The sequence below is a fragment of the Cyrtonyx montezumae genome, unplaced genomic scaffold, assembly GCF_038088225.1.
Source record: "Cyrtonyx montezumae isolate F1298 unplaced genomic scaffold, pur_monq_1.0 scaffold_3, whole genome shotgun sequence".
Lineage (NCBI taxonomy): Eukaryota > Metazoa > Chordata > Aves > Galliformes > Odontophoridae > Cyrtonyx > Cyrtonyx montezumae.
Genome location: NW_027072034.1, coordinates 139,127,996 through 139,144,748, shown reverse-complemented (window position 1 = coordinate 139,144,748; position 16,753 = coordinate 139,127,996). Strand labels below are relative to the sequence as shown.

General features: G+C 38.0%; 1 protein-coding gene across 2 annotated transcripts in view; it reads right to left on the bottom strand.

Moving 5' to 3' along the window:
* CPED1 (cadherin like and PC-esterase domain containing 1) overlaps positions 1 to 16,753 on the bottom strand; it is a 135,869-nt gene that overhangs the window by 103,223 nt on the left and 15,893 nt on the right. For both annotated transcript variants that reach the window (XM_065743500.1, XM_065743501.1), the window contains exons 3-4: positions 3,237 to 3,343; positions 1,357 to 1,432 (exon numbers count right to left, since the gene is read on the bottom strand). In XM_065743500.1, the coding sequence (XP_065599572.1) occupies positions 1,357 to 1,432; positions 3,237 to 3,343 (183 nt within the window). The remainder of the gene's footprint in view (positions 1 to 1,356; positions 1,433 to 3,236; positions 3,344 to 16,753) is intronic.

The following is a 16,753-nucleotide window of genomic DNA, read 5'->3' as shown; positions in this document are numbered from 1 at the left end:
TAAAGAATTCTTGTTGGGCATGGACAGATATTCATTATATTGCATGTTCCTTATGATCAGTTTTAACAATTTACCATGTCAGATAATTAGCAAATGTCTGATTTAAAGTGATACCTAGTATACAATTATTTAAGGAGAACTCTTACAATAGGTTTTAAATAGTGATCAATCTTTAAATGAAACAGTAAAAAAATAAAAAATAAAAGGGAAATAAAGGTTGTTAGATAGGAACTAGCTACTTTAACTTCAGCCAAGCATCCAAAAGTCAGGCATTTAATCTAGGCTGTTTGTCTAGGCTCCATTTACAGCTGATGGTGAGAGGTAATTGGTGATATGTACCCCCAGGGTATAATAATTCAACCAACCTACTTCAAACATAGAGTTTAAGATAAAATGGAGCAGACTTGGAAGGTGCCCCTCTCCCTCCACTGACTTAAGAGGAAAAGTAAAATAATGATGCAGAAGATGCTTAATTTCTAAATGGTTCAAAGAGGTGTGGTGAATCTTTCCCTTATGCACTAAGTATGGGATATATATAAAAGGAGAAAAAGGCAAGGCAAGGCAAAGAAATCAGACCTACAAATCTCATGTATGTCTCTGACAAACAAAGATAAACACCAATGGGATAAATGTGGGGTTGGTTGTTGCTAGATTAAAAACCAAACAAATTGAAAAAACTTCCAAGTAAAGTTTATGTAGTGAAGATAGATCATATATCCAAAATAGCATCGATGCTGGATATTTAATGTTGTAACTGAGACCAGAATCTGACCCTCCAAAGTTTAAGTAGACTTAATATGGTGCACAACAATTTTGTCCAGTTTCCATTTGAAGCTGAATTTCACCCATAGTAAATTAGAATTCTCTGGCAACTGTCCCATAACCTCTAAACACTTCTGGTCGATGCTTTTACTTCACAAAGGTTCTTTATCAGTAAATTATGTCTGAACTGCAACCAAACTCCTACTCTTTCTCCATGCCACAACATTTTTATAAAGCTGAAGAAACATACCACGTTGAACCCAGGGCTTTGAAGTCTAAATACCAATACACCATATTTACATAGAAAAGTCCAAAAATAAGTTAATTACAGCCAAATTATTTCTGCAGTATGCAGTGGCTAAACAATGCAGTGTTTTTACCTAAAAAGATTCTGCACAACTGCAATTTGTATTTAAGTACTGTCAGAAACTGATTACTATTCTTGTATCATTTTCATTGTTTTTATTCTTACCTTTTTTTTTCCTATACATTACTGACTAAAAATGCAAAGCAATTATAACCATTTCAGAGACTTCCTGTGATGACTACTAAATGATCTTCACCACATACACATATTAGAAGAAATTAAGTTACCTGAAAAGGCTTTTGTTATCTGGCACAATCCCTCTTTACTGCAAAGGAAATGCTGAATTTCTGGAATTAGGTTTACCTGCTCATGAAAAGAGAAGCTTTAATTATTTCATTCAGAAAACAGTTTTTTTTTTCTTTTTGCTTGATCCCTCAGTGGTTTTGTGTTTTAATTTATCAGGGACACTTCATGCATGAAACTCCTGTTAGTGTTACAATTTTACCATCTCTGCAACATGGGATAATGAATTTAAAGCATGGGCTCTTCCTCTGTGCCCATAAAATGATCACATTTCAGACTTATGCCCCTTATGCCTGGTTGCTGAGCTGTTGCCCCTTCCTTGACTCCCTTTTTAGTTTGTGCAAATTCTCTGTATTTTGATGATTATCAGCCTCTGTCCTTCAGTGCACAGAAACCTTTCATGCCTCTATAATTTCCATGTTTGGGTACTGTGGTAAGCTTACATAACGAAGACACATCCAGTCTTCTGCAACAAGGAGCTGTGTTGCTATGACATACGGACATGTCAGCAGCGGGCAGTGTTAGTCCAGTACTTAATGTTATCCAGAAACACTGGACATCTGGTTTAAGTCCCTGCTGTGCAGCCGACTTCCTTATGGAACTTAGACAATTCCTTTGATCACCTTATACCTCAGTTATCCATGTGCAAAACTTCTGGGCATTGCAGAGTGCTGTGAGGCTTGTTACAAAAGGATGAGTATTGCACAGAATGAGTAAAAAGCACTTTGTAGAAGCCCAAGAGTTTTCATGATCTGAGATTTGAAATCAAAGCATCTGTATTTCTCGCAATCTGGAACTGCTATAAAAATTACATTTTGAAAACAGTGAGACAGACAGGGCATCCCTTCTTCAGTGGACACACAGAAATGCTCTCAGAACATATTTAATACCCACTAACTGCTTTTCAAAAGTAGCTCTATTTCTCTCAGTCTCTCAGGTCGGAGTCTTGCTGCCATTGTGTGTGCTATTTCACTTGAATCATAACACAAAATGTGCCTACAATTTAGTCACCTTTTTTCAAACAATGCCCTCAGTTTGTCACTTATATATTTCACCAATAGGTCAGGCATTTGTTCAGGTATTTACCTATCTAATCAATCTAAATTGTACCCATGACATGGTCGGGTTAAAATAAACAAGCAAGCAAGCAAATAAATTAATTGTATTGTCATTGATGCTTTGCACTGAGTAAGCAGACTGCTGTATCAAAGCAAAGAACTTCCATCATGGCTTTGGAGGGTGACAGTGCTTCAGCTCACACATCATCAATTGTAGGCGCACTGTCACAGCTTGGACAGGGTGAGGTGCCTGAGTTCTGTTTACAAGTAGTAATTGTATTAGATAAAACTCAGGAGGGACACAAACTGTGAAGTCTGAACTAGTCCAGCTTTATCTACAGCTTGTTTTATTATTCTAAAATATTAACTACATTTGCTAATTATTTCTCCTCAATCCTAATTTTATTTTTCCAATGGAGTACTTGTTTAAATTTCCTCTGAGTTCTGTAGATGCATTTGCTGCTATACACTCAAGTTGAGGTGACCAAAAATGCAGTTCAAGATAGAGAAGATCAAAACTTGACAACGAGTTCTAACAATTTTAATTCCATTTATATTGAAATTCCTACATTGAAAATAATATGCTATGTCCAAAAGGGAAATTCCTTTTGATCTCTGGATGAGATATAAAATGAAATGTTGTTATATGAGAAGAATTTGTCAGTAGACAGGAAATTTGAAGAAAATAGTTTAATTGTTCAACCATGCTGATGCAGTGTAAAAGGGGTATCTTTTTGTGAGTGAGTGCTGAAAAATTGGGCTACCCATGTGCCCTCATTCCCACAAAGCATAGCATAATCTCATACCTTCTGGAATAACTCCAGGTGATGCAAGTGATCTCTCTGAACACAGACAGTGTCATCATCTTTTGTGGATGATAAGCAAATCAGAAGATCCCAAGGGCTTATGCTACCTATTGGGAATGAAAAGAAGCACACTGAGAAAGAAAACATCATGCAGTTCCTACTTTAACTGAAGAACTTAGAGCAGAATTCTGAGGAAAAGCAAACTGTTGGAGTGCTGAGTACATGAACAGCTATATGTGGCAGAGGGGAAAACAACACTTAAGTACCAAGCTTTTGACCTACATTTAGGAATGTCACAGCTGGCACCTCCAGTTATATCTGAAACAGGTCATGATGTCTGTTGATGTCCAGTCCCCTGGTGTTTGACTTGAGCTAACATAAATCATCTGTTTAGGATTCAGAAATTAAAAGGTCCAATACCGTGGTGTTGCTTTGCTCTGCTCTCTTTTCTGAACTCCTCATGACACGCATTCATAACACACATGCATAATTCTGTGGTCTTTCACTCATGGGAGAAAAATTTAACAGTAAATTTTGCCAATTGTGGTACTGTAAATTGCAGGAATTCCCAGTCAGAATTTCGGTGTAGCAGCTTCCTAAATGTTAGATTGTTAAGCATCTGGTGTGCATGAGGAAATCAAGTTGCTCTGAGCAAATAGGTAGATTCTGGGTCACCAATCTTTTTGGGGTGAAGCTGACCTGTGATACCACAAGACTCTATTCTCAGGAAACAAATGACACTGGAGTCAGAGATAACAATCTGAAGAAGAGATAAGGCTAACTAATTTTACTAATTAAAATACCATTATAAGTTAGAAATAAGTAGGTATTGGAGTATGATCATACATTAGTGTATGGTGCAGTGTAGAAAAGCTCATATAGCTTGAAACTAGCATGGTCAGCTCCCTGAAGTGGGTATCTTTTTCTTCTGTACACAGCCTTCCTAATCTGGACTAGTTAGAGAAGGTGGCATTTTGAAAAGACCAACAGAATCACTGTATCTCTTTAGGATACCATGAATACATGAAGTAAATGGTAAAACCTTTCAGTGACAGGATGACGATTACAAAAAAAACAAAAAGCCTTTCAAACAGAATGGGAAGCCAAAGAAGCTGTAAAGCATCTACAGTAGGGTAAAGTACTTGGTCAAAGCTCTCTACAAGGCAGCTATTCCAGTGATTAGTTGACTAGTTCCTTTTTCCAGTGCTGGGAAGACAGTATAGATTTTATTTCATTTCTAAGCTACCCATTAAAGATACTGTCTTAATCTTGTAAGATTACTCCTTAATTTGGTCCCACTGGCAGCCCACAGAGATATTTATTTTGGCTGATTTCCCTTTCCAAAACGTGATTTTTCTCCTATCCCAATCACAGTCACAAATGCAAAACTGGATGAAAATCTCACCTAAAGAGAGTTAATATTCAATTTGCATTAAGTACAGTAATGAATTGATTGTGTATAGATGGTCCAAGATTATGAAAGCAGCCACTGCATTTTAAGCAACTTCATAAGTGGTGCTGCAAAGCTGAAGACATAAATTTTAGGCACACTGCATCCATTACTGTAAAGTATTCTTCAAATTCACTTTATAAGAGCAATTCCAATGGTATAAAAATTATTAAGGCATGTGAAATTTAGGCATAGCAGATTCACCACATGCCCCTTTCATGAAAGAAACATACAAAAAACTGCAGTTTGATAAAAATGGCCTAGATCACAAATAAAACACTGAAAAAACCACACAAGTTAATACTTCAATGCAAAAGATTGACTACTTTAACAACCTATTTAATGAACTTAATCAGCTGCATAATTATCAGATAAGCTAGACATTGTGCCTTTGACTAATAAACACTTTTGAATAAATCATTATAATTATGTACAAATACAATGTCTAATTGTGTGTGAATTGAAAGGGTGCTGGAGGAACTCCATTTCTCAGAAGTAGTTCATTTCCTTCCTGTGTTTATTGTTACACATCCTGGCCAGGGATGAATTTGATCCCTGACTGTAAAGGATATGCTGCACTATATATCATTTGCCCTTAAGACACAGCAGAGTAATCAATATGAATGCATCGAAGAAAACAAAAGGAAAAAGAGCCCTCTGTCCCAGCTTATTTCTGAGCTAGTGCCCAAGGCATGGAACGTGTAGCAGCTAGGAAAGATTTTTCAGGACAGGTTGAATTCCTGCCACTATTTGTGTTTTATATTTAGAGTAATTAGACATCTAGCCAGTTACTTCAGTACAGAACAATCAGAACTGAAACATGCCTATTTTTAGAAGAAGACTTCCTATTAGAAAAACAGCGTACACCTTGTGCTGTCTCCTGGATTCAGGCTGATAGTCCACTTGGAATTCTATTTAGACATATCACTACATTTCTAATTGTTTGCACCTGAGAAAATGTGTTCTTGGAAAACAAAAATGAGGGAGGTGTGGGTTACAACAGATATTTATTTCTGAAATGCCTCCTCCCGCTCTACTCTGCCCTGGTGACGCCTCACATGGAGTACTGTGTCCAGTTCTGGGCTCCCTGGTATGAAAAGGACAGAGATCTCCTGGAAAGAGTTCAGCAGAGGGCTACAAAGATGATGGTGTGGAACACCTCCCTTATGAGGAAAGGCTGAGAGACCTGGGTCTGTTCAGCCTTGAAGAAAGAAGACTCAGAGGGGATCTGATCCACATCTTTAAATATCTAAGCGGGAAGCAAAGGGATGAGGCTGGACTCCTCTGCAGTGTGTGGTGATAGGATGAGGGAAAATGGCCACAAACTGATGCATAGAAAATTCCACACAAATGCACGAAAGAACTTCCCAGTGCAGTGACGGAGCAGTGGCACAGCTGCACAGAGAGGTGGTGGAGTCTCCTTCTCTGGAGACGTTCCAGACCCACCTGGATGCCTACCTGTGCAACCTGGGCTAGGGAGCTGCTTTGGCAGGGGGTTGGACTCCATGATCTCTAGAGGTCCCTTCCAAACTCTACAGTTTTGTGATTCTGCGATTCCATAGACGAACTTAGAAACTGCCTGTACCATTCCTCACACAGTTAATTTTTTAGTGGAAAACGACTCTCTTCTACAATTGTAACAGTTATAAAACTAGTCTAAAGAAAAAAAGTGTATCGTTATTAATATTCCAGAAACATCAAATGGCTCAGGTAAAAGATCCCAGTGTGCCAGGCACTGCAGTTAATCACAGGGGAAGATACTTCTCACAGAAATTATATCTAAATTAAAGTTATGTACAACAGGTGAGCTAGAACACTACAATAAAAGAGAAAGGAAGAACAGAAGTGGCAGTACTAACACGAGACACTTGCATGGAAATCCTCATGTTTTAGAAAGTTGTGAGAGTTGTTTAATGAAGAAACATTAAGATTGGCTATATTATCCCATCTTCAAAGTATGCAGTGTTTTGATTAAATAAAATGAGGATTTAGTGGGGTTATTAAATATAAAGAATACACATTTTATAGAGCAAGAACTTCTGAAGGTGAAAGCAGATTTCTAAAATGAATTAATTTTACTCCTAACTTTGAAATTATCACATTATCCCCATAAACTATGGCATCAGAAGCTGGATTTTGCAGGAAATCTGTTACATGCATGCTGAAAAATTCTATGGAATTTTTAATCTCTTTTGTGTATACACAGAAGAAACATACTTTGATTTAATCAAGTGAATAAGTTTTACCTCCATTCCACAGCTTGAAATTTCATTTTTCACTGTTAAAGTCCCCATCCCAACTTTTGAAATGAATGAGCATTGAAAATCAAATACTATTTTCACCTTTTACACTCATCCTTCTGTACTTCACTTAAGCTGGGAAATGAAAAGGCCAGACAGCTTTATTTTCACTTTAGTTTCTAGTCAGTTTGTGATTTTGCACTCTCTTACACCATCACCTTTAAAAATAATCAATTTATAAGCACTACAGGATAACAAGATAATAAGAAACAGCCAACATTTATTTGTCAAGAGTACATCACGTAAAACTACTTTAATTTCTTCTGACAGAGTAACTGAATTTAGGGAACAAAGAATAAAAGCAATGAAAGAATATGACTTCAGTAAGTCTTTTGACTACATTTCTACAAAACTATAAGACAAAAGCATAACTATTTGAAAAAAGTAACTAAGCTGTCACAGTGAGGTGTTTTTTTGTTGTTGTTTTTTTTTTTTTTTTTGCTCAGAACCTCAAAAATAGCCCACTGCAAACTCAATTCAGTTCAAATTTTTCATTAACAAATTGAATGAATGAACAGAAAATGTATTTATAAATAGCAAATGGCACCAGGTTTAGAGGAAGAATAAGCACTTCGGAAGGCATGATCAGAATTCAAAATGTTGTTGATAAATGGTCTGATTCAACCAGAAGAAATTCAAAACAAATTCAAAGTACCATAATTCAAAAGGAAAAATCAGATGGACATAGACACAAATGGCTAGAGGGTCCTACTGCAGCAAATGGCCAGAACCATAGACTGCCTATGATTCAACAATACAATGCTATTGCAGGGTCATGGAGCACAGACTGAACTGAGTTTGGTAAGGAATCACTCGTGGAAACAGCTGCTTCTGTATATACTTGGCTTAAAACACGATGAAGCAAATTGTCTTATAAAGCAGGCTTCAGCCCTGCAATCTAATCAGCTTATAGTGAATCAAAAGTTTTCTAGTAAAGAACGTAGAGTGGAAGAGCTAGCCGAAGTCTAAAGACAGAACAGCCTTCTCACCATGCTCTGGATACCAAGCTTGATTTTATGCCTCCCAGCACCTCATGGGGCAAGCTGTGGGGAGGTCTGGGGGAGGTGGGAATTCCACATCTCTGAAGATCTGAGCTTCACTGAGAACACTCCAGGGGAGAATATCCTTTGAAGCCTATTTCTGGATACAACAGTTTGGCTGTCTCACTTGTGTAAAGATTAGAATGACACTTGCTGGACTGAATGCTTTCTCTTTGTTAATCTGGCCTTTTGAAAGTTTTCAGTATCACTATTCTGTGTGTAGAGCTTTCCCTAAAGGAATGTCTCATCCTTAGGTGAGCAGGAATTTTCCCAATAAATGTATAGTCACCTGAGTTACTTACATTTTTCTTTTAATGCATTTCTTGATAGTCATGAGTCATACACAGTTTCACACAGTATGCTCCATGATCTTGGTGAGACTGACTGTACTCTTCTATAATGTGCAGTCCAGTCCAGCAACCACCTGTCTAACTTGTTAAATTAGGCTGCAATCTTTTGGGATATTAATGACAGTGAAGTATTAGAAGTGTGAAACAAACAAATGAACAAACAACTAACAACTCTAGGTATGAAGCTGAGATTGTTAGACACAGCCAGTTCATTCACAAAATATTCTGTACAGGTGCTGTATGGCCTCCAGAGAGAGACTGGAGGAATCCTTAGTGCAGTACCTATTCATTCCCTATAGAAGATCAAGGGTTTACCTTGGCTCAGTGACCCCATAACTAAGAGAACCTAAAACACCAAAGGAAGAATACTTTGTGGAGGAGAGACTGGCAAGAACCAAGTGGCATCAACTAAATTGGAAGGTCAACTGTATCCAGGGCTGCATTAAAAAAGAGGTGGCCAGCAGTGAGAGGGAGGTGATTGTTTCCCTCTATTCAGCTCTTCCGAGATTCCATCTGGAGTACTGCATCCAGGACAAGGGGGAATGGTTTTAAACTAAGACAGGGGTTAGATATTAGAAGGAAGTTTTTCACTCTGAGTAGTAACGCACTGGATCAGGCTGCCCACAGGGGTTGTGGAAGCCCCATCCCTGGAGGCATTCAAGGCAAGGCTGGATGTGGCTCTGGGCAGCCTGGTCTAAGTTAAAAATAATAATAGTAATAAATGAGCGTAACAATCCAAGAGTTACAAGTTTCTTCCAGAAGATCTCTTCTCTAATCTGGGCAGACTTTTTCATTTTTATACCTGGAACAAAACTCAAGGACTGCTTTTGGATCTACTCACAAACTCAACCAGTTACCATTTGGATTTCTGAAGTAATCATTTACCTCACTGGTGTACTGCAAGGATTTTCTTTAAAAGAAGCAAATATTTCTACTGCTGGTATAAACACAAGATCAGAGTAGAGATGAGACAATCCCTTCTCAATTAATTTTGCTTTCATTCACTTAATAGATTTACAATTCTCTCTTCAAGCAGCACTCTGGGTCACCCATAACTACTTTAAGTTGTTGCCATGGCTACCAGTCACAACCATGAACGTATTTTCACACTTGTAGGAAATGATTTAAAGCCGTGTTTTGCAATTTGTAGATAATTGTTCGTCTGCAAGACATCAGAAGGAGGTGCACAAAAAAAGTTGCACCGTTATTAAACTACATCCATTTTTACTTTTTGTTATATGCAACCAGACAGCAAAAAGAATACTGGAAATAAAAGCAACTGAAGCACATTCAGTAGTTACATCAGTCTAATTTGAGATGAGCAGTACTGTGGTGCATTAGATGCTTTAGATAATTCTTAGTTTGTCAGGAGGAGCAGTGTTAGGCTAAGAATAGTTCTCTGCTGAGCTGTGTTACAGATCATAACTCTTACAACCTATATTTTTTATTACTGTATAATCTGAACTTGGACTGTGAAAGTATGCTATCAAAATACTTTATGAGCTACAGTAAAGTTCAATAGCAAACAGAAGGGATATGTGTAATTCTGACCCATTGGCAAACACATGGAGGCCCTTCAAACACTCAAGCCTGTTATTCTACTTCTGTGCCTAACCATTATGCTTTGGATGAATATTTAGATGACTCTGGTACAGTCTACACATGGGCACTTTTGCACAGTCTCAGTGAAAGCAAGGGCATTTAGTTAGCCAGTACAATAAGTTCTACACACACGCAAGCTAACATTAAAGCCCTGGTTGCTCCCAAATGCTGGTATTCTTCCTCTGTATGTATTTTAACAGATCTGGTATGTTACCAAAGCTGCTAAATATGTTTCTCACTCATACAAGCACAGTGGGACTGAGAACTAACTCATAAAAGGCACCAATGGAAGGCCACTATGCTCTGTGCTGGTGGGAAAGAAGCAGGCTCTGTTCTAGCTCAGGAGGAAGACTGAGTTCCATGCTGCTTGGAGATACAAGGGAAGGAAGGAAGGAAGGAGGGAAAGATGCATGCCTTGAGGGAGAAAAAACTCCATTCTGTGCAGGGAAGAGAGGAAACAAGTGCTGCTTCGTGCCATGAGAATGAGAGCACTCTGCTCTCCAAGCCTCAAAGGAGAGTGAAGCACTCCATTCTGCTCTGTGCCAAGGAAAAAAGCTGCCTGAAACAATTCCCTTTGGATAATACTCACTCCTACTTGATCCAAGCTACTTTAATAAACAGTTATTGGGACTACATCCAGGTATTACTTGGTATTGCTGTTCTGCACACCCTGATGCAGTCATATGAAAAGAGCAGCATGCAGTCACGAAGTGGAAGAATGTATCACGAGTCCACATGCACGGGATACTGGGTGCAGCAGCTCAGGGCTCAGAGCCCCACGTCTGTGGCAGCAGCAGCTGAGCAAGGGAAGTTGTGTGTGTGAGCATATGAGCACTGCCTATATGCGTGAGCACAGAACACGGTGTCTGATCACCTCTGCCAGAAATGAAGACACATTTAAAATCCTTGATGACTTCATTTACACCACTTGGGTATCCTACAACAATACTCATTAATGAGTCATATTCTGTAACACTCAAGAGGCAGGAAACAACCACAAAAGAGAAACTAGGGAATAAAGAATGGCTACACTAGGCAGTAATAGGTTGCAGGCTCAACCACTGTCCTACAATCATCTGCTGCGTTTGTTTTCTTCTTGCTTGGTGGCCATGCAGAGCCCCAGGCAAAGTTTAGGAGACAGCTCAAAGTCCACGACATTTCCCGAAACCCAGAGGAGATCAGACCGTCAAACCCAGAGGAGATCAGACCGCCCTCAGAGAACAAAGAGTTTAGAGACATGGAAATGAGCCTTATTGCATCATTTGCTCTCAGGACTGAGGAACTGACCCATTTTATTTAAGAGTTAAATAAAATCAGAGGAAAAAAAAAAAGGATTTGATAATCAAGTCATGGCTAGTACAAGGGCAGTCTCCAACAAAGATACTTTTTCCTCTGCAACACCCCATGCTGCTGCCAACTCCACTCACCTTGCAGGCCATGTGCCAGTGGTAGGTGATAACACACGTCAACATAACTATCATGTCAGGCATCCATAGCACATGAACTCTAAAGTGGAATTTAAATTTTTCTCTCCAAAAATTAAAAAAAAAAATGTAGGATCAGGCCTCTCACTTTTGAAGGTCAGCAGAAACCCCAGCATTGTTAGACTAACAAACATATGTATTGTAACATAAGGGACTTGAGACACGCCACAGATAGTGGTAGAGATGGAAAAAAATCACGTTTCTCCAATTTCACACATCATTCTGTCACAAACTAGGCAACCTAACTGGCCTACAATTATATTCTATACAAGTAATTCCATTTTTTCTTTCTATTCTTAGTGCTTTCTCCAAAGGTTTTCTAAGATTTTTTTTCCTAAAGCCAAAACACTTCATTCTAAGTGAAAATGGGCTTAACATGTGCTGAATTCTGAATGAAAGTCCTTGTCTTCAGCCTACTCTTTGAAAACATTACCTCCATTATTTTTTGTTTAAGATTGACTTCTAGAAAGCTGCCAGTGTAAATTAGTATCACTGTAGTTGTGTAAACTGAAGATTTTTTTTTTTTGAGAGCAAGTGAGAAAGTGCGAGAGAGTTGCTGAAGTCAGGTGGAGAAAATATACTTAAATGCTGAAGTCCCACATAGGCAGACATAATAGCTAGATCTCTTATTTTTTTGTTTACCTGTTCAACAAAATATTTCCTTATGTCAATAGGTTTTCTATTTGCTCTCCTCTTTAGAAAAAAATTAAAAAGCAGTGGTTTTATTCAAAATTTTATTCAAGATGTTCACAATTCAAAATATTCAAAAACATTAAAAATAAAAGAATGGTACTATAAAATGATAAGACTAAACAAGTATATTTTTCAAAGAAAAGTTTAATGAGTCTGCAGCCCTACTGACAGAATTAAAATAACGGCAGTGCAAGATTTATCTTGCACTTACCCACCATAGAAGAAAGCCTGGTATATTTGATGTTCAAACGCATTTGCTATAAGTTAGAGCTGGAATTTCTTCTATACTTAAGTATTTATTTTGGATAGCATTATCTCACATGTCAGAAACAAAGTCATCACAACAATTAATTTGTTACAGAAACACTTTCTGCCTTGAGTCACTCGTTTAAAACTTCCCAAAATGCATACCAGTGAGCACTTCTGTCCTTCCCTCCATCAAATTCCAAATATATTTTGCTTAGTGAGGCACAGCTGAGGAAACACCCATATTTTAATCTTCCTGCCAGTTAAGGTTGCTCATCTTTATTTTAAACTCTATTCCTTTGCTACTCTTTAATTCACATCCCCTCACATTTTTTCCCCCTCTACTGTCAAAAATGGACATTGTTTGTAAGGAAAGAAGCCTCCCAAAAACAGTACAAAGTTAATTATTTTCTTTCTAATCAAAGAGGAGGTGTCAGTACACAGCTTAAGTTTCTGAATCACAGAATCACAAAACTGTAGAGTTTGGAAGGGACCTCTAGAGATCATGGAGTCCAACCCCCTGCCAAAGCAGCTCCCTAGCCCAGGTTGCACAGGTAGGCGTCCAGGTGGGTCTGGAGCGTCTCCAGAGGAGACTCCACCACCTCTCTGTGCAGCTGTGCCACTGCTCCGTCACTGCACTGTGATGAAGTTTCCACACACATTTGAACTTCCTATGCTTCAGTTTGAGAATTTTAAAATGAGAGCACAGCTATGGCAGACACCAGACTTTTCACAGCTGACCAGGGCTCAGAGCCAGTTAGTGTCTCAGAAAGGGTGCACAGATTCCAGAAGCCAGAACGTTGGGCAACACTAATGCAGATGTGTTTCCCTTAGACAGACTGCTCTGGGGACTGCCACAGACTTCTGGCAGGACTGACTGTCATCCTCCCAGCTCTACTTGAGTAGACAATCATATGACATTTGAGAATAGGAACACATATTTATAAACTAGTCTCTGCTTGAACCCTATCAGAGCCAAGATTCATTCTGTAATTTAAATGAGGGAAACATTTTAAAAATACTTGAATAAGCAATTATCTGTTGTTTCCTTCTTTCCTATAGGCTACATTTAAGAAACACTGTCTTGAGCTACCTTAAAGGATTTGCATATTTCTCACATATTATAAATCTTGTATACCTTCACCTCAATCTCTCATTTCCTTTATTCCAGTGGCCCTGCACATTGCTGCCTTCCTTTGGCCAACATGTTTATCTGCTCAGACACTGGTGTTTTTCAGATTCTGTTAACATGACATAATTTACTCCAGGAAAGTTTTAATTTTAGCTCACTGTGTAATCACCGTGCAGTATTTTAATTATTGTAAATTCTAAGTCAGCCCAATGAATACCATTCTCCATTGGACTGTATGTTCTGTTTACATGTCTAAAAAGAACATTCAAAGAAAGGCATGTTTAGTTACTTTATGACTAAATACCATCTTTTGTTTATAACTTTGCAAAGTTCAATGTCCTTACACTTCTGTTACGAACAAAGAATTTCTCTTCCTCGAGGAAAAGAGGGCATTTGAAACAGGTTTTTCAGTACAAATCTGCAGTGGGTTTATTTTAGTGGTGCAAAGTTGTTTACTCTTCTGCTAGAAAACATAGATATGTTCTGCTAATAATTAGGAAGAAGGATACAGATTGTTTAGAAAAAAATACAGTGCATTTACATTGTCTAACAAGAAACCACACCATCAGAGAACAGCATTTTCTTGAGTATGCCAGAAACTGATCTGTTTTGCATTGCAACCAAGGATGCTTGCGGCATCCACTTTCAACCCCTTGACAAATAGCCAAGCTTCATAGAAAAAGACAAAATTAAAATGTGACCACAACAGAGTATGTGTCTGATATACATTTTTTCCCTAAAACTATATGAACTTTTATTTGAAGAAAGCAGAAGAAATTCAACAGACATTTAGTAGGCTTGTAATTGTGCATGCTCTGAGGATCACCACATTTCTAGGAATTTAGTTTAAGAAATTCCTTGCTTAACAACATACAAAAAGAATGCTTCTGAAATTTGTGTTTTACTTGTCAAAACCTTTTACGGGACTCACGTGACATATTTTGCATTAAGAAACCAACCAGCATTATATTGTCAGCTAGATACTTTTACTGAGAGTTAACCAAACTGTTTTTATATCTAAAAGTTATATCTAGAAGTTATATCTACTGCTCTTGTATGTATGCATGTATTTGTATTGTAATCCACAATACAATTCTGTGGCTAGCTTTGCCATTATTATTTTACATAATATTTCAAATTACTTATTTGAAATAGAATGAGCTTGTGCTTTTGCTGGCACGCTCAGATCTCCAGTCCTGCTTATTTAACCTCAACTCCACGGGGTTGTTTACACTTTCAGAACCTGATTTCAATTTACTTTAATTTTCTCAGAGACTTTAGTATTTATAAAAGCTGAGCATCTAGTGACCTCTCTATTCCTGACATTTCCTTTACTCTCCACTATGAAAAAGAACAAAAACCCCAGTGTCTCATTTCTGCTCCAAAAGAACTAAACTGCTTCCTTCAGTGGGTTGGTCTTTGTAATTGAAAATGGCAACCAGATGTTTACAGAACACACTAGCAATTTTCCTTGAGGCCTTTATTCTTTATAATTGTTTGCTAAAGTTAGTTGGATTTCATAGAAACTTGTCTGAGGCTGTAACAGAGGGCAAAATGGACCTCCTCCCAACTATACTCCAAATAAATAAAAATAAAAAACTAAAGAGAAGTTAGAAATACTGCTACATATTCCTGTTCATATATCCTAAACTCCATACATAACCTCTTACTTAAGGAAAAAATTTATCTGTCTTAGGAATGACTTGTATATATTGGTTCATGTAAACCATTTTATTTCAGAACATGTCACTTCTTCAACTTCAGAAGTCTATACTTCACGCACCTCCGATTTTTTGGTCCTTCCCCTTTCCCTACTCCTGCCAGGTATATTATTCATAGATTTTGTGTGTGTGTGCACGTGTGTGTAAGTTTTGCATTTTAAGAAGATGCAGAAGATAGATGTTGCTCCTGAGGACTCAGTTAAAAGCCCCAAGACACGAGTGATTTGTACATGGAATCTCTTCATCTGCTTTAGAAATAGCTGAGTTTCCCTGTTCAGTTCCTCATTTCCTTTTCTGTGAGTCTATTTTATTCCACCACAATGGAACATGGTAGACCCAAAACACTTCTCATCTATTTTTTAATGGCCTCTAACAAGAGATGCTTCACAAATCCAGGGAATGGGTATGATTACTAGTTTTACATCTCCAAATCTTCTGCTTCATGACCTATTTACTAGGACACAAAGTACAGATTACTCTTTTTTCCCCTGGCAGTAACCATTTTTTACATTTTATGTTAGCAAATATGTTCCCCGAGTCATCTCAGTCCTCATATTCATTTAAGAAAAAGCATTTCTGCATCCTCTTGTCTCCAGTCTCTCCTCTCATTCTCACTACTTTAGCTGATATAGAATGTCCTGGAAAATGAGAAGTGAATGTCTGACAGCCACCAGACATGGCCTTAGGGGCCTCTAAAACTCATGGCTGTAATTAATTCTCTAGACTAATTAGCAGCCCCGAGGACAGTATTACTGGGTGCACTTATGAAGCAGCACTTCTGCAAGTTCCCTCCTTGCTTCTGGCCAGATGTCAGCAATTAAGCCATTTCTTTTGCTGATTCAGCCTCTGTTCAAAACTGAGGAGGACTAGGGGTAACATAATATACTAAAGGAATAACAAATATACACAGCAAGAAGCACATAGCTTTATCTTGTTTTTGACAGTGACTTATATGGCATTTTATCTTTACTTCTTCATCTCTCAGATTCATGTGGTCACATTTCTCCACTTCTGAGGCCTCAAACTTAAATAGAAGTGGACAGACACAGCTATTATCTTACTGTGGAAACTTTCTTTAAACTACAATTTTTCCAAAAGGTACACAATAAATCAGAATGATTTAAAAAAAAAGAAGTCCGATTTGGAAAAATACTTTCCCATAGGACTGAGGCAGAATTTTCCTTCCTTTGTCCCCCAATTGCTTCCACAACCATGCAGCACCCAGAGAAAGCCAGAAACCTACAGCTATGATCACTCGCCATCTGCTGAACACCTGTGCCTGCTCCCACAGGCTCATGCCTCCTGATATTCCTCCAACAGCAGCTTCTCAAGCAGAGAAATACCAGAGTACTCCATGGAGGAGCTAAAGATAAAGGCATAATGTAAGAGGTGAACGTAACAGAATTAATAATATCAAATGATATTGTTAACTAAGATATTTTATAGACGGTGTACTTTAGAAAGATTATCAAGATAACAAAGAGACAGTTGATATAAAG